The sequence below is a fragment of the Saimiri boliviensis genome, chromosome 3 (assembly GCF_048565385.1).
Source record: "Saimiri boliviensis isolate mSaiBol1 chromosome 3, mSaiBol1.pri, whole genome shotgun sequence".
NCBI lineage: Eukaryota > Metazoa > Chordata > Mammalia > Primates > Cebidae > Saimiri > Saimiri boliviensis.
In genome coordinates, this window is record NC_133451.1 from 92,707,498 (window position 1) to 92,731,896 (window position 24,399).

At 38.5% G+C, this 24,399-nt stretch overlaps 2 protein-coding genes across 5 annotated transcripts in view; both read right to left on the reverse strand.

Annotated features, from left to right (window-relative positions):
- DNAJB14 (DnaJ heat shock protein family (Hsp40) member B14) overlaps positions 1-20,443 on the reverse strand; it is a 52,307-nt gene extending 31,864 nt beyond the window's left edge. The window contains exons 1-4 of one of the 4 annotated variants that reach the window (XM_074396498.1): positions 20,140-20,443; positions 2,821-2,992; positions 866-941; positions 102-184 (exon numbers count right to left, since the gene is read on the reverse strand). In XM_074396498.1, coding sequence (XP_074252599.1) covers positions 881-941; positions 2,821-2,992; positions 20,140-20,272 — 366 coding nt within the window. In that variant the 5' untranslated portion in view covers positions 20,273-20,443 and the 3' untranslated portion in view covers positions 102-184; positions 866-880. Of the gene's footprint in view, positions 1-101; positions 942-2,820; positions 2,993-20,139 lie in introns of those variants that run through there. The other 3 variants (XM_074396497.1, XM_003929515.3, XM_010340123.3) reach the window with 3 other exon arrangements.
- Positions 20,444-21,797: 1,354 nt separating this feature from the next.
- On the reverse strand, positions 21,798-24,013 carry H2AZ1 (H2A.Z variant histone 1). Its single transcript, XM_039468562.2, has 5 exons — positions 23,862-24,013; positions 23,344-23,421; positions 22,960-23,073; positions 22,495-22,624; positions 21,798-22,210 (listed from the first exon to the last, which is right to left on the reverse strand). Exons 1-5 carry the CDS (start codon positions 23,862-23,864, stop codon positions 22,149-22,151), a joined length of 387 nt encoding a protein of 128 aa, XP_039324496.1. The 5' UTR covers positions 23,865-24,013; the 3' UTR covers positions 21,798-22,148.
- Between the last annotated feature and the right edge of the window lie 386 nt (positions 24,014-24,399).

Genomic DNA, 24,399 nt, shown 5'->3' on the forward strand with positions numbered 1-24,399 from the left:
CACAATATTAATTTGCAAAGTTAAACACTTTTTCTTCAGTCTTACTGTAAGCTAGCTCTTACTTATGCAATGGATGCAGTATTATTGCAAGACTTCTCCCCATTGAGCCAAATTGTCACTGAGCAACTTGTTTGCATAATTGTGCTAACCAACAAGATAACATGGCTTTCTTCAGAAAAATCCCCTGTGTATAGACAAAAGAAAAAACAAAAACATATATCATGTAAGTGTTTGCTGGTGATCTGTACCCTCACTAAAGCAACTCTTATGAAGGCTAATATAAGAGAAAAGGTATATTCAGCTAAGCAACTCATATAATTTTGAAAACTTAGGGATTCTCTTAGAGAATGTTCCAACCATATTTAGCCCCCAAAAGAAAAAAAAATCAATTTATTTAATTAAAAAGGTATATTAAGATTATTGATCAGAGGACCAGTCTCTAATATAGGTATACTACTAAGCTATTTCTTCAACCCAAAAAGAATTCATGGTCTCAAATGTGATTGACCTCAAAGCTAAATCAGCAATACTTCCATTCCTTTTGCTTTTCTCCTCTGCAAATATTCCACACTTTTACCACTCTCTTAAGCTTTCAACCTCATCTCTTTTCTTCTAACTCTCAGAAAACCACCTCATCTCCAATTTGACAGAGAAAACAAAAAAATTCCCTCCACCTTTTATGTCTCTACCTGTCCAAATCTGGTCAAATACAGAGTGTATCTGCACTCACCATCATCTTTCATTCTTCCATTCTCAAGGTGTGCCCTTGCCTAGAGCCAGTTCCTCTGGGCTTTGGAGAACCACACACACAACCACCCACATACATACAAAACCAACCTCACTCCAATATATATATAATCAATACCAGAACAAAGAGGCATCAATGTTCTTCCTTCCTTATTTCTACCACATCTTGGACTACTCTTCTGTTTCTTTCAAGGCTAGGGTGGAGGAAATGAGAAATAGACTTTTAAAAATAATACCAGATTTAGGAGATCCTTATTTTCCAAAACTTGTAACCATAGTTTTTTGGTAATCTTTGAAAAATATAGGTGATTCCTTATATTCTTTAAAATATCATATATAATACATTTAACTTTCTTTGAATCCTTCATTAAGAGTATGTTCTCTCAACATAAAGTAAGTCCTATAAGCAAATGTAACTTTTTTTAGGATGTGGTTTCCAGGAACATGTTTCAAGCACACTGCTCATTAATAAAAGTTTTTTATGAAATAAATTCAAGAGTAATTCTCTCACTTATTCACTTATTCAGCTACCTCTGACATAAAAGTAGTTAGCAGCATTATTTATATTTTCAAAGTGCTTCACTACCATTCATATCAATCAACTACTTTACCATGGCTGTCCCATGATTAGGGAATCCCTTTTTTGTTTGTTTGTTTGAGAAGGTGTCTCACTCTGTTGTCTAGGCTAGAGGGTACTGGCGCGATCTCAGCTCACTGCAACCTCTGCCTCTTGGGTTCAAGCGATTCTTCAGCCTTAGCCTCCCAAGCAGCTGGGATTACAGGTGCCTATCACCATGCCACGCTATTTTTTCTATTTTTAGTAGAGACAAGGTTTTGCCATGTTGCCCAGGCTGGTCTCGAACTCCTGACTTCAGGTGATCTGACCACCTCAGTCTCCCAAAGTGCTAAAATTATAGGTCTAAGCCACCACACCCAGTCAGAGAATCCTTTTATCTCATTGTAATCACTCTCGAAATGTTACAATCAAGCCTTAGCATTTAAATATATAGGAACAAATGCAAAATATAAACATATGGGTATTTGATTTTAAAATTAAGATATGGTAACAAATCACTTTCCTTAATAAATAAAACCTGTATCTCAACATATACTTCAATTACAAATTATGGTAAGTAAAAAGTTGAGAATGGAGTAAAAAGGTGAAAAAAAGAAATAAAATTAAAAGAGAAACAGACAAGAAAGGACAAATGAGAAAGAGACTTAACCTAACTAGTTTTAATGACTCTTCACTTGAGTTAGTTCACTATACTATGATTCACTCTCTCTGAGAATTCTTCAATTAATCACTGTTCAAAATCCTTCATTCTTAGTTCCCCTAGCAAAGTAGTATCAGTACAATATCAATACAGCTTCCTTAAGCTTTAACAGGAAACAAAGCAGACTTTTCTCTAGTGTTTGAAACTCTAAGTTTCATTTTATTTCCAGAAAACCTTTTAATTATAAAATTTAAAAAGCCAGATACCCAAAACCCAGTTTATAATTTTTCTACTCTAACATTTCTGCTTGAAGTAAAAGTGTATCGTGAGGCAAAACTAAAAACAGAGACAGAATAATCAGAGTTAAAAAAATATATAAAAAGAAAGGATACTACACTATACATATATATATATATATACATACTTAAAAAAGAATATAAATAGAAAAGAAATCCTTCCCTAATATAAGTAGGAAATTGAAAATGTTGCTATTACACTCAATATTCCTTTCATGAAATTCTCCCATTTTCATCTATGTAAAGTAAAACAATTCTTCGTCCTCTTTCAATATTGCTATATAAACATATTGTATCAAAATGTTGCAATAATTTTTGTTTAAAAAATTATTTGGTAAAAGCTTTGTAACTTAAGGCTACTTTTACAAAGTAGACTATTCCATAGAGTTGGTACTTTACAGATCAGTTTTATAAAGAATATGAAGTATAAGACACACCCAGAGTTCAATTCCTTGATGTTTGTTCTTCTAATGTTCTATTTCACATTTTACAGGTGTTACAACAGCAAAAAGTACATTAGTACCAATTATGATTGAGATGGAAATCATATTTATTCCTACCTGAGAACTCCATCTACTTGGTCTTTGGTATAGCCTTTTCCACCTTCACCACTACCAGACGTGCTGTCCTTTGTGCAATTAGGCTTGCTTTGATCACCACTACCTGATGGTTTTCGGCAATGAGGGATATTTCCAGCCGTGCTTCCATTTTTCATAATTATTTCCAATAGTGCTGTAAATAGATAAAGTACACTGTGCCTGTTTACATCAAGGTACATACACAAGATCCTGAGAAGAAAGTTTTAAAGCAGACAAATTATGAAGTATGGTCTCCAAAAGGATTCACCATAGGATCTTTTTAATTAGCATGCATTCCCTATGTACTTAACTGTTTACAGAATACTAATCACCATCTACAAGTAGATATGAACTTAAGAAAGTTAAAGCTAATAACCTGAGATTATAATCACTGAATTATATATGACAGAATTTTATTTGTCATATCACGTGAAACTGCAGATTACCAAAGAAAAAGAGGTAAGTCTTTAAAGGAGCCAATGAGATCCTCCACAAAGTAACCGAAATTTAGACTTCCTGTTTAATTCTCAACAGCAACAATGGGAGCCAAAAGACACTGAAATACTATGTTTCAAATGCTCAGAAAAAAATAAACTGCTAACTTGAGTTCTGCACTAATTTTCCAGAAAGTGCACAAGATAAAAACATTTTCAAACAAATGGAAAATTTATCACCAAAAGATTTTCACTAGAGGATACTGTAATATATATACATATACATTTCAGGCAAAAGGAAAACATTTACAGATAGGCTAAGATGCAAAAAGGAATGGTAAGCAAATAGTGTGGTAAATATGAGAGTAAATATGAGGAACGAGTGTAAGAAATAACAGTTTTACCTATTATTTGTTTTTTAATAATCTGGAGAGGAAAAGCGTAAAAGTAGGGGTAGTAAGAATGTATGAAATAAGGTAGGCCATATATATTCATAATGGTTCAAGACAGGTAAGTGACAGGGTGTCAGGTAAGTGATTACACTGTTTGTTCCTTCTTTTGTGTGTGCTTGAAACTTCCCATAATAAATGTTAAAACTAAACATAAAAATTTATAACATTACAAAGAAAAAAAGAGAAATCCACCATCATTGTGGATTTTAACACATTTCAATCAGTAACTGATGTAAGGTAAATTTTTAAAAAATCATTAAGGATACAGACTACTGAAACATCAAATTTATAAGCTTTATCTAAAGAGGTATAACATTATACCCAACTGGTGAATATTCCTTTCTCGTAGGCCCACATTATAGCTAGACCATAGAGTGGTCCTCTTCAAATCTTAAAAAATGAATACCATACATACCACAATCTATGAGCACAATACAGTTCTGTGAGAAATAAATTACAAAAAAAAGTAACTAAAAAATCACAAATGGGTTGGAAAAGAAAAAACAAAATAAAAAAATCTAGACAGCTTATGTATCAAAGAAATAATAGAAATCACAAAATATTTAGAATTTAATAGAAATGAAAATACTACATATCAGAACTTATGGGTCAACAACTAGCTATCCATATGCAAAAGAATCAATTTGGACTACATCACATGGGACACAAAAATTAACTCAAAATGGACCATAAACCTAAATGTAAGAGCTAAAGCTTCAAAACTCATAGAAGAAAATACAGAAGTAAATCTTCATTATGTTGATTTAGAAAAAACATTCTGAACTATAGCAACAAAAGTAAAAGTGATAAAATGAAAACAGAGAAAATGGGCTTTATCAGAATTTAAAACTTTTGTACTTCAAAGGCTATCAACAACAGAATGGAAAAAAATATTTACAAATAACATACTTAATTTTCAAAAAAAATATATATCTTGAATATATAAGGATTTCTTACAGTTGAGTAACAAAAACATAAACACAGTTAAAAAAACAGGTGAAGGATCAATAGACATTTCTCCAAAACAAATGGTTAATAAGCACACAAAAAAAGTTGCTCAACATCATTTATTATATCACATTGCACTCACAAGGATGAGTATAACCCAAAAGATGAACAATAGTAAATGTTGAGAAGGATGGGGAGAAATTGGAACCCTAATAAGTTTCTGGTGAGACTGTAAAATGGTACTGCTACTTTGAAAAAGCATCTAGTAGTTCTTTAAAAAATTAAACATAGTTACCATGTGACTCAACAATCCCGTTTCTAAGTATATATACAAGAGAAATGAAAACATACTATACAAAGACTGATTCACAAATGTTCATTGCAACATCATTCATAATGGCAAAAGGGCAGAGACAACCAAATGTCTATTAACTGATGAATGGATAATGGATATATTCAGACAATGAAGTATTTTCAAAATTAAAATGAAACAGAGTACTGATATGTGCTGCAACATGGATGGACCTTGAAAACATTATGCTTAGTGAAAGAATCCAGTCACAAAAGATCATATACTACAAGGTTTCATTTACATGAAATGTACAGAATAGGCAAATCTCCAGAGACAGAAAGTAAATGAGTCATTGCCAAAGCTGGGGGTACAGGGATGGGTGGAACTGGGAAGAAATGAAGAGTGACTGCTAATGAGTATGAGGTGTCTTCTGAAGTAAGGAATGTTCTAAAATTGATTTCCATAATGGTTGTGGAATTTTGTTAAAATACTAAAAAACCACTGAATGGCAAAATTGAAATGAGTGAATTGCATGGTGAATTAGGTCTCAATAAAGCTGTTTTCTTTATATACATATAAATTATATAAAAATAAATATGTATAAAACATAAATATATGTATAAATATATTTATATATAATAAAGACATATATACTCAATTAGGCACCAATCTATCAGTTATTAATGAGAATTTTTTTTATTTTGGAGACTGAGCCAGGCTGGAGTTTGGTGGTGTGATCTCAGCTTACTGCAACCTCCATCATCCGGGTTTTAACAATTCTCCTGTTTAACCTTCCTTAGTAGCTGAGACTATAGGCACCTGCCTACAGGCACCTGCCAACACGCCTCGCAAATTTTTGTAGGGTTTTTTTGTTTTTTGTTTTTTTTTTAAGTAAAGATGGGGTTTCACCATATTGGCCAGGCTGGTCTCGAACTCCTGACTTCAAGTGATCTGACTGGCTTGGCCTCCCAAAGTGTTGGGATTATAGGCATGAGCCCCACACCCTGCCAATTTTTAAACTAGGGTCTATATTTAGTCTACAATCACAATGGAAACCAGCATGGTCTAAAGGAGGTAGGTAGTGGTTCACAACATTCAAATATAGTAACTTTGTGGGGATTCTGGACAAAAGGTTATGACAGCAGCTTAAAATTTAAATCTCTCAAAATTCCCTCATCAGAAAAAAACCTCATGCACAAAAGCCCCAAATAGAAGAAGGTGGGGACAAACCACCAAATGCCACAAGATCCGTGTGGGTAGTGGAGTATAATAAATGGGCATTTGCCAGCCCACAGAACATAAAAAATAAAAATAAAAATAACCAGCAGGGACTCTATGTAGCACAGCAGACAAAACTGGGGAAAACGTGCAAAAAGGAATGAGTTTTGCTTACTACAAGAGTACACAAGTACAAGGGTCCACAATAAAGCTTTAAGGGCATAGAAGGCTGTAGTCACTACATGCCCTCAAAAGAAATCAATCAAAGCTCTCTTCCTGAGCAAAGCCACACCAAGAAGAAGCTGCTGGAAACAGAAGCCAAGAGATAGGGAAAAGAGAAAAAAGAGGAGAGGGAAAACAGAAAAAAAAAAAAAAAATGAAAAGGAAAAAACAAAAAACAAAATATGAAAAAAATATGAAAAGAGAGGATAGGGAAAACAGAAAAAAAAATATGAAACGAGAAACTCCAGATAAAAGTAGGGAAGGCTAAAGGAATGAGAAGATCTCATTTAGCAAGATGACATTTTTAAACATTACACAAAAACAGAAGGATCTCTATGTATTTAGAAAGTCTAACAGCAAGTAAAAATGAGTAAAAGAAAATGACAGAAGTCAAACCTAACACAAAATTATAAGAAAAAAAGGATGAGTAAGAATTAAACCTCTGAAGACGATGAATACATACTACAAACACTTGCTGACAAAACAGATGAACACTTTACTACTTCAAGCTGAAAAGACTAAAAATTAATGCATGATATAAAAGAACAATATATATCAAAATTACAACAACATCAGAAATTACCGGTTAGAGGAAATGGATCACACCTGTAACCCACCATTTTGAGAAACTGAGGTGGAGTTCAAGACCAGCCTGACCAAGATGGTGAAACCCCATCTCTACAAAAATACAAACATTTAGCCAGGTATGATGGCAGATACCTGTAATCCCAGCTACTCAGCTACTTGGGAGGCTGACGTGGGAGAATTGCTTAAACCTGGAAGGTGGAGGCTGTAGTGAGCCAAGATCATGCCACTGCACTCCAGCCTGGGCAACAGAGCGAGACTCTGTTTCAAAAAAAAAAAAAAGAAAAAAGAAAAAAGAAAAAAACAGAAAAGGAAATTATCTATCAAAAACTTAGCTGATAAAACTCAACAAAAAATAAGACATTAAAAAATCTATTTTAAAAAGACTAGAAGAAACAAAGACTCATAAATATAATGGATAATGCTTTAAGAGAAAGAAAACATACCAGAGGGCAATTAAAAAAAATTTTTTTAAGTCAAAAAGACAAAAAAAAAGATCAAGACAAAACAGAAAATATTAATAATAAAGATCCAACATATGTACAATAGGAGTCCAGAAGAAAAATAAAGAATAGAACAAATAAACTTGTGATACAAAAACAAAAAAATCTGAAACTATATAATGAAAAGGCAAATCACAGATCCAATACTGACCAAGAAAAACCAACACCAAAACATATTCCAGTAAAATTAACTAAATAGCTAGGCAAAAAGAGCAAATGACTTATAAAGGAGAGGAAATTCGACTATCATCGGACTTTGTTCATCAGTAGTACTTGCATAAAACAATGGAGTAACACAGATACACAAGGAACTAAAATGTACACCAAAGACTTTGTAGCCACCAAACTAACTTCAAGCAGTAAGGTTACACAGATAAACTGTTTTCAACATTCTAGAATTAATGGAGCTTAGTTCTCACAAGCCCTGCTGGGAATCCATTATAAAACAGGCTTTAGGAATCCAAAATAATTACATATACACGGACATAAGGATTGGTAGCAGTAAGCATTAAATGTATAGTTATTTATACAACTAAGACTAAATGATAGTTAAGAGAGAGAGCATATAGCATGTAATGACAATATTTTCTAATACTGTTGATATGGTTTGAATATTTTTTAAATGATGGGCTTCCCATCTTTCCCTCCTCTAATAGAAAAATTATTAGACTTCTTCCCTTCCCTTCTCTTCCTTTTGGCATTTGGAGCTGGCAATATCTGTGAACCCTGAACCAAGGAACTCAAAAGATAGTCATGTCCAGGCGTGACGGCTCATGCCTGTAATCCCAGCACTTTGGAAGGCTAAGGTAGACAGATCACTTGAGGTCAGGAGTTTGAGACCAGCCTGGCCAACGTGGCGAAACCCTGTCTCTACTAAAATTACAGAAGATAACCAGGTGTGATGGTACATGCCTGTAGTCCCAGCTATTCTGGAGGCTGAGACAGGAGAACTGCTTGAACTCAAGAGGCAGAGGTTGCAGTAAGCCAAGACCATGCCACTGTACTCCAACCTGAGTGAGAGACTGTATCAAAAAAATAATAAAATAAAAAATAGACAGTCACAACTAAAAACATGGCTGAATCAAGAGGGCCTGTACCAGTGGGCTTTTATGTACTAAAATACATACAAAATTTTACATAAAAGCTCAATTTTATGTAATAAAGCAATACATTCATTAAATAAAAGGGAAAATGAGCAAATAAGTGGGAGCCACATTTCTCATGCTCATCTCATATGGAAATGGAGATTGCTAGAATAAACTCTGTGGCATTTTACTAAAAATGGAAGTGTGCAAATATACTACGTGTCTGCATCACAAATACTAAAATTAATGTTGATCAAGTTACTATAGATATGTGTATACCACAAACACATATATACATAAATATACACACGTGCATTCATACATACATTTATTTCCTGGCTCTGTCCACTGATAAGGCTAGAAGCAATGACACCTCTGTAAGCTATGAGTTTATTTAGTATCTAAATCTAGTTTCTAAATACAATTGTCCAGTAAAAGGAATCAGGCCATCTTGGAAAATAGCTAATTTCTAGGGCAGAGAAAGTAAAATGTGAGCCTGAAATTTTTTTTTGTGTTAGGAATTTTAAAAAATCAAAGAATAATGAGGACATGTCAAAAAGACAGGAGCCAGCCTGAAGGGGCTCCCACTAACTAAATCTGAACACTGAAATAAATGATACTGACAGATTAAACAGGAAACCATGAATCCATAACAGATAATTGAGTGCCAACTAATAAATGTAGAAGGAATTATGGAATTAGAAAACCACATTTGGCAACCATTAGAAATTTATTCAGGGAAGAATAATCAATGAACACTACAAAGATGTGAAAGTTTGCTGAGTAACAGGACACAAACACAGTTTCAAAGTATTTCCCCACAAAATATGTATTAATTACAAGGAAGAAAAGAATAACATCATAGTGGGGGAAAACAGCAATAACTTACTTAACTGACTGATCAAGGTAACCTCACCAGTAAGGATCAAATCAACATCATGTGTCTCCTGAAATGTTACACTAAGAACACAAATCAGCTGGATGTGGTAGCTCACACCTGTAATCCCAGCACTTTGGGATGCCAAGGTGGGCTGATCACTTGAGCCCAGGAGTTCCAGACCTGCCTGGACAACATGGCAAAACCTTGTCTCTACAAAACAATACAAAAATTAGCCAGGCATAGTGGCATATGCCTGTAGTACCAGCTACTCAGGAGGCTGAGGCAGGAGAATCACTTGAGGCCAGGAGGCAGAGGTTGCAGTGAGCCAAGATCATGCAACTGCACTCCAGCTAGGGTGACAAAGTGAAATTCATTTCAAAAAGAAAAAAAAAAAAAAAAAAAAGGAACGCACATTACTTCTATGGTATTACACAAAAAACTAATATAATGACATATCAGTCAAACCCAAATTAAAGGCTAGGCACAGTGACTCATGCCTGTCATCCCAGCACTTTGGGAGGCCAAGATGAGAGGATCACTTCAGCCCTGGGGTTCGAAACCAGCCTGGGGAACACAGTGAAACCCTGTCTCTATTTATTTAAAACAAACAACAACAACAACAACAAAAACAAGTTGAGGGAAATTCTATAAAATCATTGGCCTAGGCTGGACACAGTGGCTTATGCCTGTAATCCTAGCACTTTGGGAGGCTGAGGCAGGCGGATCACTTGAGGTCAGAAGTTCAAGACCAGACTGGCCAACATGGTGAAACCCCATCTCTACTTAAAAATAAAAAAAAAAAAAAAAATTAGCTGGGCATTGTGGCACACACCAAACATAATTTACCCAGCTACTTGGGAGGCTGAGGCAGGAGAATCACTTAAACATGGGAGGTGAAGGTGGCAGTGAGCCGAGATAAACAAAACAAAACAAAACAAAACAAAATTGGCCTATACTCATCAAAAATACCAAAGTCAAAAAAAAAAAAAAAAAAAAAAAAAAGATGGTATCTGGACAATAAAACATGATGGCCACATAAATGTGCTATGTGTTTTGGGGGTTTTTTTGTTTGTTTTGCTGCAAGAGGCATAATTGAGAAAACTGACAGAATTTGAATGAGGTGTAAGCACTAATTTCATGAACTTCACGGTTATACTGTGGTTGTATAAGACAGTATCCTTGTCTTAGAAACGTATGCTGGATTATTTAGGGGTAATGGGATATCATGTCTACAACTACTGTTAATTGGTTCCAGAAAAATACTTAAACTGTGTTGGGGGTATGTATGTGTGTGTGAGTGTGTGTAGAAAGAGAAAGAGAGAACAGTAGCAGGGAGGGAGAGAGCAAGGGCATGATAAAGCAAATGTAAAAATTTTAACGAAGCAAATAAAATGTATATAAAAATTAGTATTCCTTGTATTGTTTGTATTATTTTGTGTTTGTGTAAGTTTTTATTATTCTTGCAACTTTTCTGTAAGTTTGAAATTATTTCAAAATTTTACAAAACTAAATGTGAAAAAGAGAATTAGAAGAACAGTTATACCTCAGTATCTGTAGAAGACTGGTTTCAGGACCCCAAGGATACCCAAATCTGTGTATGCTTACGTCATTTCCATAAAATATATGTATATCCTCCCATACGCTTTAAATTATCTCTAAATTACTTACAATAACTAGTACAATATAAATGTTATATAAATAGTTATTATACTGTATTGTTTTTTATTAGTTTTCATTGTTGTTATTTTTTTATGCCTTTTTTCCTAAATATTTTCAATCTTTGGTTAGTTGAATCTGAGAATGTGGAACCACAAATACAGAGAACTGATGGTATATGCAAAGTAAATTTAACTGTTTTAAATAATTATATTGGTGGGGTAGTACTGATAATACTACTTTGAAACTACTGTGTACATGATATGGCATGAAGTCATGACATATTTTATAATTACCTATGTCTTTGAGAACCATGCTTACCACTGAGGAAAAAAAACTATATAGAAATATAAGCTTAAAAAGTTTAAGTTAAAACCCTGAACTGTCCTTACCTTGAATTGGAAGTAAGAGTATAAACTTATAAGCTGTTTTATCTTCAAAAAACAAACAAACAAACAAAAAACAACAACAACAAAAAACCAAAAGCACAACATACAACACACTCCACAAAGTTGTCTGCCATGAAAAGGCCCAGAAACAATGTACAGTCTAGTGGCCACAGCATCCCCAGTGCCTGAACTGTGATGCTGAAACACCATTTTCCACTAAAAGAAACCAGGCTTATTAGAGAAATATCATTGATTCTAGGTCTAGCATAGGATATGTACAAGAAGTACCTGAAATATTCTGCTATACCAAAGAGCAAAGGAACTATTAAAGAATACTGGACACATGTCCACAGAACTCAAGTACTAATATAAAGGGGCTCTCACTGACTAAAAACCTAAAAAATAATAACTGGCTACTTTTTGGAGAATGAAAAGAAACAGGCTCCTTTTCTTGAAAACTGATAAAAGCAATCAAATATTTATCATGATTTTCCTATATGAACTATACCACTGCATAACTATAAGACAGGTAAAGGAGGAAGTGTCACTATATATAAATATTTCAACTAATAAATGAAAAAAGTTACTTTTTAAAAATTGTGGAGCCAGATATCAAAGTGGTTAAATATGTTTAATATTCAAAAGTGGCCACTAGCTGGGCACAGTGGCTCATGTCTATAATCCCAGCACTTTGGGAGGTCGACACGGGTAGATCACCTAAGGTCAGGAGTTCGAGACCAGCCTGGCCAACATGGTTAACCCCCATCTCTACTAAAAATACAAAAATTACCTGGACGTGGTGATGCACGCCTGTAGTCCCAGCTACCTGGGAGGCTGAGGCAGGAGAATAGCTTGAACCTGGGAGGCGAAGGTTGCAGTGAACTGAGATCGTACCATTGCACTCCAGTCTGGATGACAGAGCAGGACTCCATCTCAAAAAATAATGTGAAGTAAAAAATAAAATAAAACAAAATAAAGGTGGCTACGATGACCTGATGCAAGTTAATTAGACGTTATCTCTAAGTTCCCCCTTTCATTCTTGGCATAAACATGTTACCCCATTGTTCTTCTGGATATTTCCATGTTAACACCTAGATTTTGGATATTGCTAAAGTGGAATCATATAGTTGTTACAGATTTTTGGCAGTTACTATGAAAATGAACATTTTTCTGGAATTTCATGCTTAGAGCTTTCTGCCTAAGAGTAGCTGTGTGCATATATGAGCTCATACTACACAATCTTTGCTGCATCAAGTGAAAATGTGGAAAGGTTATATTATTTCTGGACCTCAAAATTCAGTTTAATCATCTTAAAAATGGAATCAGCAAGCTTGTCAGGACTAACAATCACTGAAACTGATGCCTAAGAAGACGATTCAGTTTAACTACCATGAGAATTCAGAACACATTGGATTTTTCTGATTTATTAAATGTCTTAGCTATCACAAGGGATCTCTTTTACAATAAAGATGTACAGTATTACAAACATTAATTGGGATGGTACTTACAAACTGAGAAATTCACTTTTATGAACGATTTTATCCAATCTTATTTTGTGCATTTACCTTCCAGACATACTGCTGTACTGGGAGTTTTAACATAGTCTGCATGTAATTAAATATATTCCATATTAAAGACCAATGAAAAAGTTAATATAGAATTAAAAATATTTATGTCAATAATCCAAAAAGGAAGAACTGAGATCTAGTTTTATTCTTTTTTTTTTTTTTTTGAGACGGAGTTTCGCTCTTGTTACCCAGGCTGGAGTGCAATGGTGCGATCTCGGCTCACCGCAACCTCCGCCTCCTGGGTTCAGGCAATTCTCCTGCCTCAGCCTCCTAAGTAGCTGGGATTACAGGCACACGCCACCATGCCCAGCTAATTTTTTGTATTTTTAGTAGAGACGGGGTTTCACCATGTTGACCAGGATGGTCTCGATCTCTTGACCTCGTGATCCACCCGCCTCGGCCTCCCAAAGTGCTGGGATTACAAGCTTGAGCCACCACGCCCGGCCTATTCTTAAGTTTCTGTTGTACTTCTATATAATGTCTATCATTAGCTGAATTGAATAACAGAACACATAATTTGAAACACGATTAGTTTTATCTTTCTCAGAAAATATAAATAGCTTTTATTTGTGTGATTATACAAACATGTATGTTCAGCTCATTAAAAAACATAAAGTAAAAATCACTTCTAAATCCCCCTCCCCGAAATCACTATACCATTTTGGCTACTCCAGTTAACTGGCTGTCCAGTTTTTTAGACATTATTTAAAAAAAAAAAAATAGAATAATCTATGTAAGTTCTTAGCTTAATTTCATTCAGTTGTTGATACATTATAGATATCACTTTACAGCAATAAACACAGGTCCATGTCATCATTTTTTATAGGAGCATAGTTTATGAATGCAATTAATTTAACCAATTTCCACTAATGGACATATACACTTTCCAAATTTTTGCTATAGAGACAATGTCTATAATATTTTTATGAACTTAGGCTGACTACAGAAAAGCTTCATTTGTGAATGTATTAATATAGAAAGCCTTACAGCTATAACATTTTCATTTATTTATTTAACAAATTCTCTTTATTGAAGAAAGTAAAATTAAATAAACAGCTATCATTCTAGAAAATCCAGGCCCATATATGTCACAAATATATGCAAAATACTGTTAGGCATCATAGAAATAAAAAAGGTAATTAAGAATAAAATGGCTCCTGACCCCTAATGTATTTTAAGTGTAAGAGAGAGACAACTATATACATAGACAATACAAGGGATGAAGTCAGCAAGGCAGAAAAACTAAATGTTAACAAAGCATGGAATGAGTAGTTGAATCCAAATTAAGATTACTCCAAATTTAAAGCAATTATCTTATACTCAAATAATTACTTTAACAAATGACAGAAGAGACAAATATTACATTATCAACTCCAAGGCACCATGCAAGTTTTTTTTTGGGGGGTGGGGGTGGCGGGGCTACAGAAATAATACATGACATGCTTACAGCAATTACAGTAATAAAATATTCTCAAAATAAGCCTGTGAAGATTACAAATGAGAAAGCTGAGGCTCAGGAAAGGAAGAGGCAATGACAAAAATGGAATTATTATATCTTATACTGGACAGATATTTCATATTTCCTCTAGAATGTAAGCTCCATGAGAACAAGAACTTTGTCTTACTATCCACTGAATCCCCAGTTCTAGAATATTGTCTGGCACAGAAAAATGTATATTCAGTAAAAATCTGTTGAATAAATCAACCTCGATTTTATAGATGAGGAAATTAAGGCTCAGAAAGATTAAGCTATGTACCCAAGGTCACATCACTATTAAATTAAGATTCAAACCCCAAATCAGTATCCTTTCTTCAACTGTAATATCTGAAATAGTTTGGCTACTAGCTGAAATTTGGAAACCATTTTGTAACACTTCAGTTGGTGCTATAGAAATAATTGTTCTGAATGTATAATTTGTACTTGTCACTAAATTTTAATTAAGTCAGAAACACAAAACATGAAATTATCTTAAAAAGAATATGTTGGATAACTCCAGATGTATAATGACAATTTTAAAAGCTACTTTTTAAACCCATTTTAAGTGAGATGAAAATAGACAAAATTTGAACTTGTTATTAGATATAAATTTTAAAATAATGTAGCAAAAATTAGGAAGAAAAAGGACTATTTAAATTGCTATTGTGCAGAGAGATGCAAATTATACATTATTCAATGTATAATTTGGATTATCATACTTATCCATTCATTATAGTAGATGAAGAATGGCCTTTTAATAGCTGTAGGCCATCAATTGATTCAAATTACTATAGTGTTCCTGAAAACAATAAAAATGCTTTTCTCTTAAAAAAAAAAAAAATCTACACTTTAAACTATCTCCCAATTACTAGGAAACACTAAAGTATTAAATTGCAATGTAAAGCATTAAAACAGTGAGACTTTATCCCTCTCTGAAAATCCAGAACATATCAATAACTCAACAAATATACAGTTTATTCAGAAACTATAGAGTTACTGAGCTCTGCTTACAGACATTTTTCTAAAATATTTATATTTCCTGTGTGGTAACTATTCATATATATCTATACTTTCAAACCTAAACTCATAAAATATTTGAAAGTTATACAATTAAATTCACTTAGAAGTCCACTGCAATAAGTAAACTGTAAAATAATATCCTCAACTAAAAACATGGAAAGAAACAGTATCCTAGATCCTTTTGGGGCATCTAATTTTCTGTTAAGAAAAACTCTTGCCGGGCGCGGTGGCTCAAGCCTGTAATCCCAGCACTTTGGGAGGCCGAGGCAGGTGGATCACGAGGTCAAGAGATCGAGACCAACCTGGTCAACAAGGTGAAACCCCGTCTCTACTAAAAATACAAAAAATTAGCTGGGCATGGTTGTGCGTGCCTGTAATCCCAGCTACTCAGGAGGCTGAGGCAGGAGAATTGCCTGAACCCAGGAGGCGGAGGTTGCAGTGAGCCAAGATCGTGCCATTGCACTCCAACCTGGGTAACAAGAGCGAAACTCCGTCTCAAAAAAAAAAAGAAAAAAAAAAGAAAAACTCTTGCCAATATCTGAAACTGTCTTATATATCAGACTTCTTACCTGGCAAAAATAAAATTTTAAGATGTCAAAAATCCTGGAAATAAGCAGGAATTTAGTCTCATGTTTTTCCACTTACCATGTAAGAACAATGGAAATCAAAATGTGATCTTTTCTTTTGCCTCTCTTAGTTTAAGCACATCCAGAGGAACATTCAGTCAACTTTCTAATTTATAAGAATTTGTAGTAGTCGAGAATAAGTGAAATTCAGGGCTAAAATTTCTCATTGTAACCAATAGCTTCAACTTCCTTCTATATGACATAGTTATCAGGATTTCACACAAATGTCCTAGATCTTTCTCTCTCTTAAATTCTTAAATTGTACTAATAAACACCTTCTAGAATGTTCTATATAAAATACACTTTTCTGAGTTCTGGCACATAACTTTATTTCAGCTCACACAAACCCTGTGATGACATCTTCACTTTACATATAACTAAAGAAGTTAAGTAATTTGTCACTGGTTAAAAAGGAGTCAGAGACAACGTCTGCATCTGAACTTAAGGTTCTGGACTACACAGTTATCCCCATCACTTTATTTGGTAATCACATACTACCTTACATTTGTACTACCAACTTTCACCCTTATATATCTTAATTCTTCCTCCATTCATGTCTTCAAGAGAAACTGTGTTGTGCTTTGGTACCTTATAGTGTCTTTTAAGAAATTCATTCAAATTCTTTGCATGACAGAAGCATTACAGATTGTGTAAATTTGGGTGGGTTTTAAGAATTCTCAGAGCTTCACACTTGTAAAACGGAGATGATACCAAAATTAATTGAGTGCTTATTGTTAAATGCTTTACCTGTATTACCCATTTAATCCTCACAACAGCACTATGAGATCTAGTATATTATCTCCATTTTACAGATGAAAAAGCTAAAGGCTAGAACTCTACCCTGCTCAAGAATAAGGTTAAAAGCTAGTAGGTGGAGAGTCAGGCTTCAAAAGCCATGTTATTCTGTCTAGATTGCCTACTTGCTTAATGTTAAAATTTACCCTCTAGGACTGGATAATGACTAAATGAAATCATATTAGGCACTAGGGGAAGATTAAAAAATAATTAACTCCTGGGAACGATTTCTTGAATATGACAGCAAAAGTACAAGAAACAAAGCAAAAATAGACAAATGGCACTATAGCAAACTCAAAAAGTTCTGTGCATCAAATGACACAATCAAAGTGAAAAGGTAACATATAAATAGGAGAAAAATATCTGCAAATCACATATCTGATAAGGGGTTAATATCCAGAAATAACAAGGAATTCCTACAACTCAACACCAAAAAGCAAGTAACCTAATTTAAAAATGGGCAAAGGACTTGAATAGACATTTCTCCAAAAATGAGATATTATAAAAATAGCCAATAAGCATATAAAAAGATGCTCAACATTACTAATCATTAGAGAAGACGCAAATCAAAACCACAATGAGATATCACCTCCCACCCAATAGGATGGGTACTATCAAAACAAAGAAAAAACAGAAAATAGGTGTTGGCAAATATGGTGAGAAACTGAAACACTATGTACTGTTCATGCGAATGTAAAATAGTGCAGCCGCTACAGAAACTGTATTGTGGTTCCTCAAAAATTAAAAATAGAATCACCATACGATCTAGCAATCCCACTTCTGGGTATCCAAAATAATTGAAAGCAGGATCTTTGCACATCCTTGTTCATGGCAGCATTATTCAGAATAGCCAAGAGGTGAAAGGAACACAGACATCCACAGTACACAGACAGAGGAATGGATTAACAAAATGTGGTGTGTATATACACAACGGAATATTATTCAGTTTTGTTTGTTTGTTTGTTTGTTTGTTTGTTTTTTTGAGACAGAGTCTTACTCTACAGGCTGGAGTGCAGTGGCGAGAGCTTGGCTCACTGCAACCTCAGTCTCCAGGGTTCAAGCAATTCTCCCGCCTCAGCATCCACTAGTAGCTGGGATTACAGGCATGCGCCACCAGGCCCGGTTAATTTTTTTGTATATTTAGTCGAAATGGGATTTCACCATATCTGCCAGGCTAGTCTCAAACTCCTGACCTCAAATGATCTCCCCACCTCGGCCTCTCAAAGTGCTGGGAATACCAGCTGTGAGCCACTGCGCCCAGCCTATTCAGTATTTTTTTAAAAAAGGAATCCTTCACATGTTACAATAAATGAAACTTGAGAACATTATGCTAAGTGAAGTAAGACAGTCACAAAAAGATACTGTATGAGTCTACCTATCTGAGATATCTAAAGTAGTTAAATCCACAGAAACACAAAGTAGAATGGTAGTTGCCAGGGACTTGGGAGACGGGGCAATAGGGAGCTGTTTAATTAATACACAGTTGCGTTATAAGATGAAAAAGTTCTTAAGAATCCTTGCACAACGTCAATATACTTCACTACTGGACTGTACACTTAAAAATAGTTAAGACCGGCCGAGCACAGTGGCTCACACCTGTAAACATAGCACTTTGGGAGGCCAAGGTGAGCGGATCACGAAGTCAGGAGTTGAAGATCAGCCTGGCCAACAGAGTGAAACACCATCTCTACTAAAAATAAAAAAAAAATTGGCGAGTTGTGTTGATGGGCGCCTGTAATCCCAACTACTCGGGAAACTGAGGCAGGAGAAGCGCTTGAACCCAGGAGGCAGAGTCCAGCCCAGGAGACAGTGCGAGACTCCAGCTGTGTGTGTGTGAGTGGGTGGGTGGGGCGGTGGGGAGAACAGTTTAGACGGTAAATTTGGCAGGTTTTTAAACCACAACTTAAAAAATTATAAACTCTTTTCTTTCACTTTATTTTCCTGTCCTCTTGAATATAGTGTTCGAAGGCAATGTAACGGAAAGGATAGAGAGAAAAGCAAAGAGCACAGGGCTTCAATGACATAGAAAAAAAATTTAAGAGACAATAAAACAATAAATAAGATAATAAAAAATAAGGCCCCTTATTTTCATTAACAATTTTCTACAATTAATTAAATCCATCGATAACATTTTTCTTAACTTGGAAATACTAATGGCAAGTCAACAGTGTACGTAGTGGTTAAAGGCATTTTGGAGTCTGAAAGCTCAGCTACTATTGTGACTTTGCCACTAATTATGGGATGACTTTGGGTAAGATATTTTCATTCATTCGCGAATTCATTCATTCATTCATTCATTCATCAAAAAGTCTGTTTCCACATGGGTAAACCCAGTCAAATGAATCCTGCACCTTCTACACAGAATTGTTCTGAGGAATAAATGAAATAATTCATGCAAAATGTTAGGCACAACTCTTGGCACTCTGTAAGCGCTAAATAAATGCTGGCTATTATTGCTCTGACACCTATTGAGTAGGACAACAAATAAACTGAATTCAACTGTACAAAGTCCAGTACCATATTCCTCAGATAATAGGTATGTCGATCATTATGGTGTTATCAAATCAGATACTAGTCAGCAGTCATTACTGACTCCCGACCATTCTTGCCCAACTTGTGCTCTTCTCTCCTAAAGGAACTCTCTCCCAGGGAAAAGCAATGTCATCTCAGGTGTTCGATGTTTGCTGTGGGAACAGTTTTCTACAGATCCCACAAATGATGGAACCTGAGATTAGCCACTAGAGTACCCTGTTTCTTTCACTCCGTTAGGGACCTAGGCCTTATGCGGGACGGAGAATGGGGAGGCAGGGGGCCACACAATCAAACAACACAGATACAAATAAAGCCTCGCTGTGGTAAGAAGGGACCAGACAAGTCTCCTCCAGGGAGAACGAAACCTGGACATTTAAGACAGAGGAACGCGGAGCCGGGGGGCAGGTGGGTGCAGAAGAGCCTTGGGCAGCCCTCCCAGAGCCCCAGCCCGGGGCCGGGGCGGGGGTGTGTCGGGATGCTCCCCCGGGCCCAGGGCTGGGGCTGGCCCAGGCAGGCCGGGAGCCCCGCAGGCTCCCAGCGGGGGCTGAAGCGGGGGCAGGGGCGGACCAAGCGGTGGTCCGGGGATTGGCCAGGGAGGGAAGGGACGCTGAGGTCTCACCGCGGGCCGAGGGCAGTGGGTAGAGCTTCTCGGCCTTCTGCAGGAAGCGCTGGGCCTTCTCGCGGTTGCCGGCGTTCAGGGCCTCCCGGGCAATCTCGACGCATTTCTCAGCCTCATCCCGGTTCCCCTCCATAGCTCACTCCTTCTTCCGTTTCCTCCGGCCGCGCAGCTATGAGGGGCGGAAGCCGCCGCAGCCGCGGAGGAGGCGAGGCGGGTCCGGCTGGGGGCGTGCGGCGGCGAGCGGGGAGGAGCGCAGGGGACCGCGGCGGCGGCGGCGACGGCCCGGGCGGACGGGCGGGCCTAGCAGCTCCGCCTCCTCACGGCGGCCTCCCCGCCCCCCGCGGGCAGCTGGGGCGCGAGCCGCATCCGTCCCGGCCCCGGACCGAGCTCCCGGGCCCCGGCGTCCCAGCGACTTGGTGGTCCGCGCCTGGCGCGGGCAGGCTGGAAGCTGACCTGCATGGGAGGCGGGCGCTAGCAGCCGAGCTGCCAGTCGCGAGGGGTTCCGCCGGGCCCGGGACCCGGCTGCCGGCGTTGAAAGCGCAGTGCCCTGTGACCTCCGGGCGCGGCCTTCGCAGATGGGGCCAGGACGGGATGGGGGAAGGGGGACACTCGTTTTGAGGAAAATTCCCAGGACTTGGAGGCCCGCCTCTGGGCCCCTCAGGCGAGGCAGGATGCGGCCAGGTGAGGACCACGCCATCAGTAGTGTCAGCACTTCCGGGACACGTTCGAGTGTCGTTTGAACCTATCTTCTGGCTTGTATTACAGCCTTATTTCAGCTGCACGTTTTTTCTGACCCAGATGTCAGGCTATCCAAATAAGTTTAATTTTTAGCTTGCAATGAGTGGTACAGAGCGGCCCTAATCCTGTGTAGCCAAAACAAGGCAGATATCAGCCCCTTAAGCGTTGCCCTAACTAAACTTTTGATTTCATCTTTTCTTTCCTATTTGGGTAACATTACCTCTTGGAAGTACCACGTCATGTTGGTCTCCACAGTGGGGGGAAATGTTTGCTATGTGCAAATTTTCGATTTTTAAAAAGTCATGACAAACTGTCGAAACGGTCTGCTCAACCCAACCATAGCTATCGATTTTTGCATAATACTGAGCCAAGCTATCGTTAATCCTAAGTACTACCATAACTCGGTACTTCCAAATAGAAACCCTGCTTCTCTTCGATAAAATAAGAGTATATCCCCAGTGCTGTTACTGAGCACTTAACTTCAAAGCAGGGCCTGGCACACAGCACTATTATATTCAAAGTTTAACTTCAGAGTTCCTTCTGTGGATATACAGGACATTCCTACTTAACCTCTCCCTCCCCAAGCCCACCACGCTGACAGCATACTGGTGTACTGCTGTCACATAGCAAGCAAAGCTAATGTACAATCTGAAATGGTCACACTTAGCCTAAGAAACTAACAATCCCATTCCAGCTCCTGCCAACTTTTAAATTAAAAAACTTCAGTAGCTCATAAATACAACATTTAAAAATACGTACTTGGGCTATCTCACTCTTTTACTCTACAGATTTGACAGTTCGGTCATCACGAAATGTGCTTAGTTATTGCTGCTAGTTAAGATTTTCAAAATACGTTCCTATGAACAATCAAACCAAGCAAATTTAAAACACAACTAGTTTGGGATATGACCTTTATTGAGCTTATCCACCAGAGTGGAAATAATGTCTGTACAAAACCAAATGTTTGTTACTATAACTTCTGCATCACAATTAAAATCCAAACAGTTTTTTAAAAACAGTCAACTCAATCAAAACCCACTACTTCAGAATCAATAGCTTCTTTGAAGCCACAGTAACACTTAAATATGGTTAAGACTCGAATGCAGAAATTTGGTTGGTTGGAAAGCTAATTAAACTTCCAACTTGCTCAAATAGAATTACAAAAAGGCAAAATTGTGTTTTTCACAGAGATACAGTCCACTGGAATCACCAACACTGGACAGCTGTTAGAGTATTTAGAGTCCTGAGATAACAAGGAATCCAGGCATCCTTTAGACAGTCTTCTGTTGTCCTTTCTTCCCAATCAGAGATTTGTGGATATGTGGAATGACACCTAGGAGAGTGACAGGAATTAATTCCACTTCAGATTTTAAAAAAATCACAGTATTTGAAACCAATGAAGTGTACACTGTTCAACTTGAAAGCTATCTTTAAAAACGTGAAGCTCAAGTATGAAGTAAAAATATTGACTTATACATATAAATCAAATTTCATGATACAACCATACTTGCATCAATGAAAAAAATTAACGTCCTCTTCCATAAAAACTAATAAAAAAAATTAAAGCAGCAAAGAATTCCTTCCTCTGAATTGTTTAACATTTTAGTAGTGACATACCACCACCAGCAATTGTAGCCTTGATGAGAGAATCCAACTCTTCATCTCCACGAATAGCAAGTTGCAAGTGACGAGGGGTAATACGCTTTACCTTTAAGTCTTTTGATGCATTTCCTGCCAGTTCCAGTACCTAGAAGGCAGAATCTAATCAGTTCCCTTCCAACTTTCCTTTGGCCAAGATTCAGAGAACAGAATCAAACCCTCACGAACGTAGACCTACCAACTGGAGTCGTTCCCCACTGACTTTGACTGGCAAGATATACAGGGGGCACGCAATTTTATTTCCAAGAACAGAGACCTCAAGCTCAGGAGGATCCTTGTTGAACACCAGCTCCCTCTAGCGTTCTCTTAGGCCTCTCGCCGCGTTCAGGGCCTGGGAGTTTTCTTGCATCACTTTCCTCCTTCCCTCTCGCCGCCTCCCCGCCCCCAAAACCTTCTCCGGATTACAGGCGTTCACCCATTTACCTCTGCGGTGAGGTACTCCAGGATGGCTGCGCTGTACACAGCGGCAGTCGCGCCCACACGTCCATGACTGGTCGTCCTAGATTTCAGGTGTCGATGAATACGGCCCACTGGGAACTTAAATTTTAAGCATACACAAATAAATAAGCAAAAATATGAGAACTAGAGATGGGAAATTATACGCGCGCCAAAGCAAGGGGCACCGGCGCAGCAACGCGTCCCGACATCGAAACACGTGATTTCTCCCCCCCATGTTTATCGTACGGACAACCCAAGTCGCGACACCGCATCACCCACGCATACACAAAACGCCCATCAAGAGCGATGATAAACAAGGAAATGCAAAGAAAACACCACGACTCCCAGACTGCACGAACAACTACTGACCTGCAAGCCGGCTCTCTGCGAGCGGGAAACCGCCTTTGTCTTGGCCTTTCCGGAGTCCTTCCCAGCCTTACCGCCAGCCTGCGGCGCGCACACGCCCGCGAGCGGAGGAGGAACGGAGAATATAAAATTACCAAGGCGGCGCGCCCATCCCCCACCGCGGCGCGTCCCGGCGAGAGCGCGTCCCCGCACCCCGCCGGGGTCTCCGGGCCGCCGCGCGCTGCAGGGGCGACCCCGCCCGCCTGCCTGCCCCTCGCCGCGCGCTCGTCGCGGCCGCGCGCCTCCGCCCTCCCGCCGGCCCCCAGCGGCGCTGCGCGCGCCACCCAACCAACCGTCGCCGCCCGCCGCGAGATCCGAGGCTGCTCCCCTAGCAGCTGAAAAAACACCTCCCCCCGCTCTTTCTAAATCCTGTCTCCGCGCGTTCCCAACCGTCGCCACTTCACCCCCATCCCCCTGTGTAACGGGCTTTTCTCTCGCCGGCAAAAACCCGCGGAGTCATCGAGCGTCTCTGCGAAGTTTACCATTTCGAATTCTGCTGAAGCTCAAGCAAGCAAGGCAGAGAAAGAGCTAATCAGACCCACGGCGAGATCCCACCGCCTACTCCTCCGTCGCACCGCGATTCAAACTGCGCTGTCTCCCGCCTTCCCCGCTCCCTTTATACTGCAGAATGTTCCCTCATCCGGGAACTCGGATTGCTCATCCCACCAATGGCTGCCACCCGCCCTCGGGACGCGTCCTTGAGACCTCAGCCAATGAGCAAGCGAAGAAAAGGGCGGAGGGGCGGGCGCTTCTAAACTGAGGCCGCGATTGGGGCGTGGAGAGCAAGTCGCGGGAGGGCGGAGGGATGGGAACTGAGGGGAAGAAGGGCACCGCGGCGGGAGGGAAGAAACAGAGCGAGCTACGCTGCGGGAGCGCAGTTACCAGCCGGCCGCGGTCACGTGCCTGGGAGGAGGAGCTGAGACCTCAGGGGAGGGGCGCGCGGTAGCGCCCCGAGTCCCCTAGCGGGGCTCAAGGGAGCAGGCGAAGTCTCTTCGGGATCTAGCACGCCGCCCCCACCAC

What these genes read in the sequence shown, in the direction of transcription:
- H2AZ1 (XM_039468562.2), bottom strand. An exon ending in CGCAGAGAGCCGGCTTGCAG is followed by an intron (nt 23,074 to 23,343) that starts GTCAGTAGTTGT and finishes TTAAAATTTAAG; the next exon opens with TTCCCAGTGGGCCGTATTCA. An exon ending in GGCTACAATTGCTGGTGGTG is followed by an intron (nt 22,211 to 22,494) that starts GTATGTCACTAC and finishes TCACTCTCCTAG; the next exon opens with GTGTCATTCCACATATCCAC.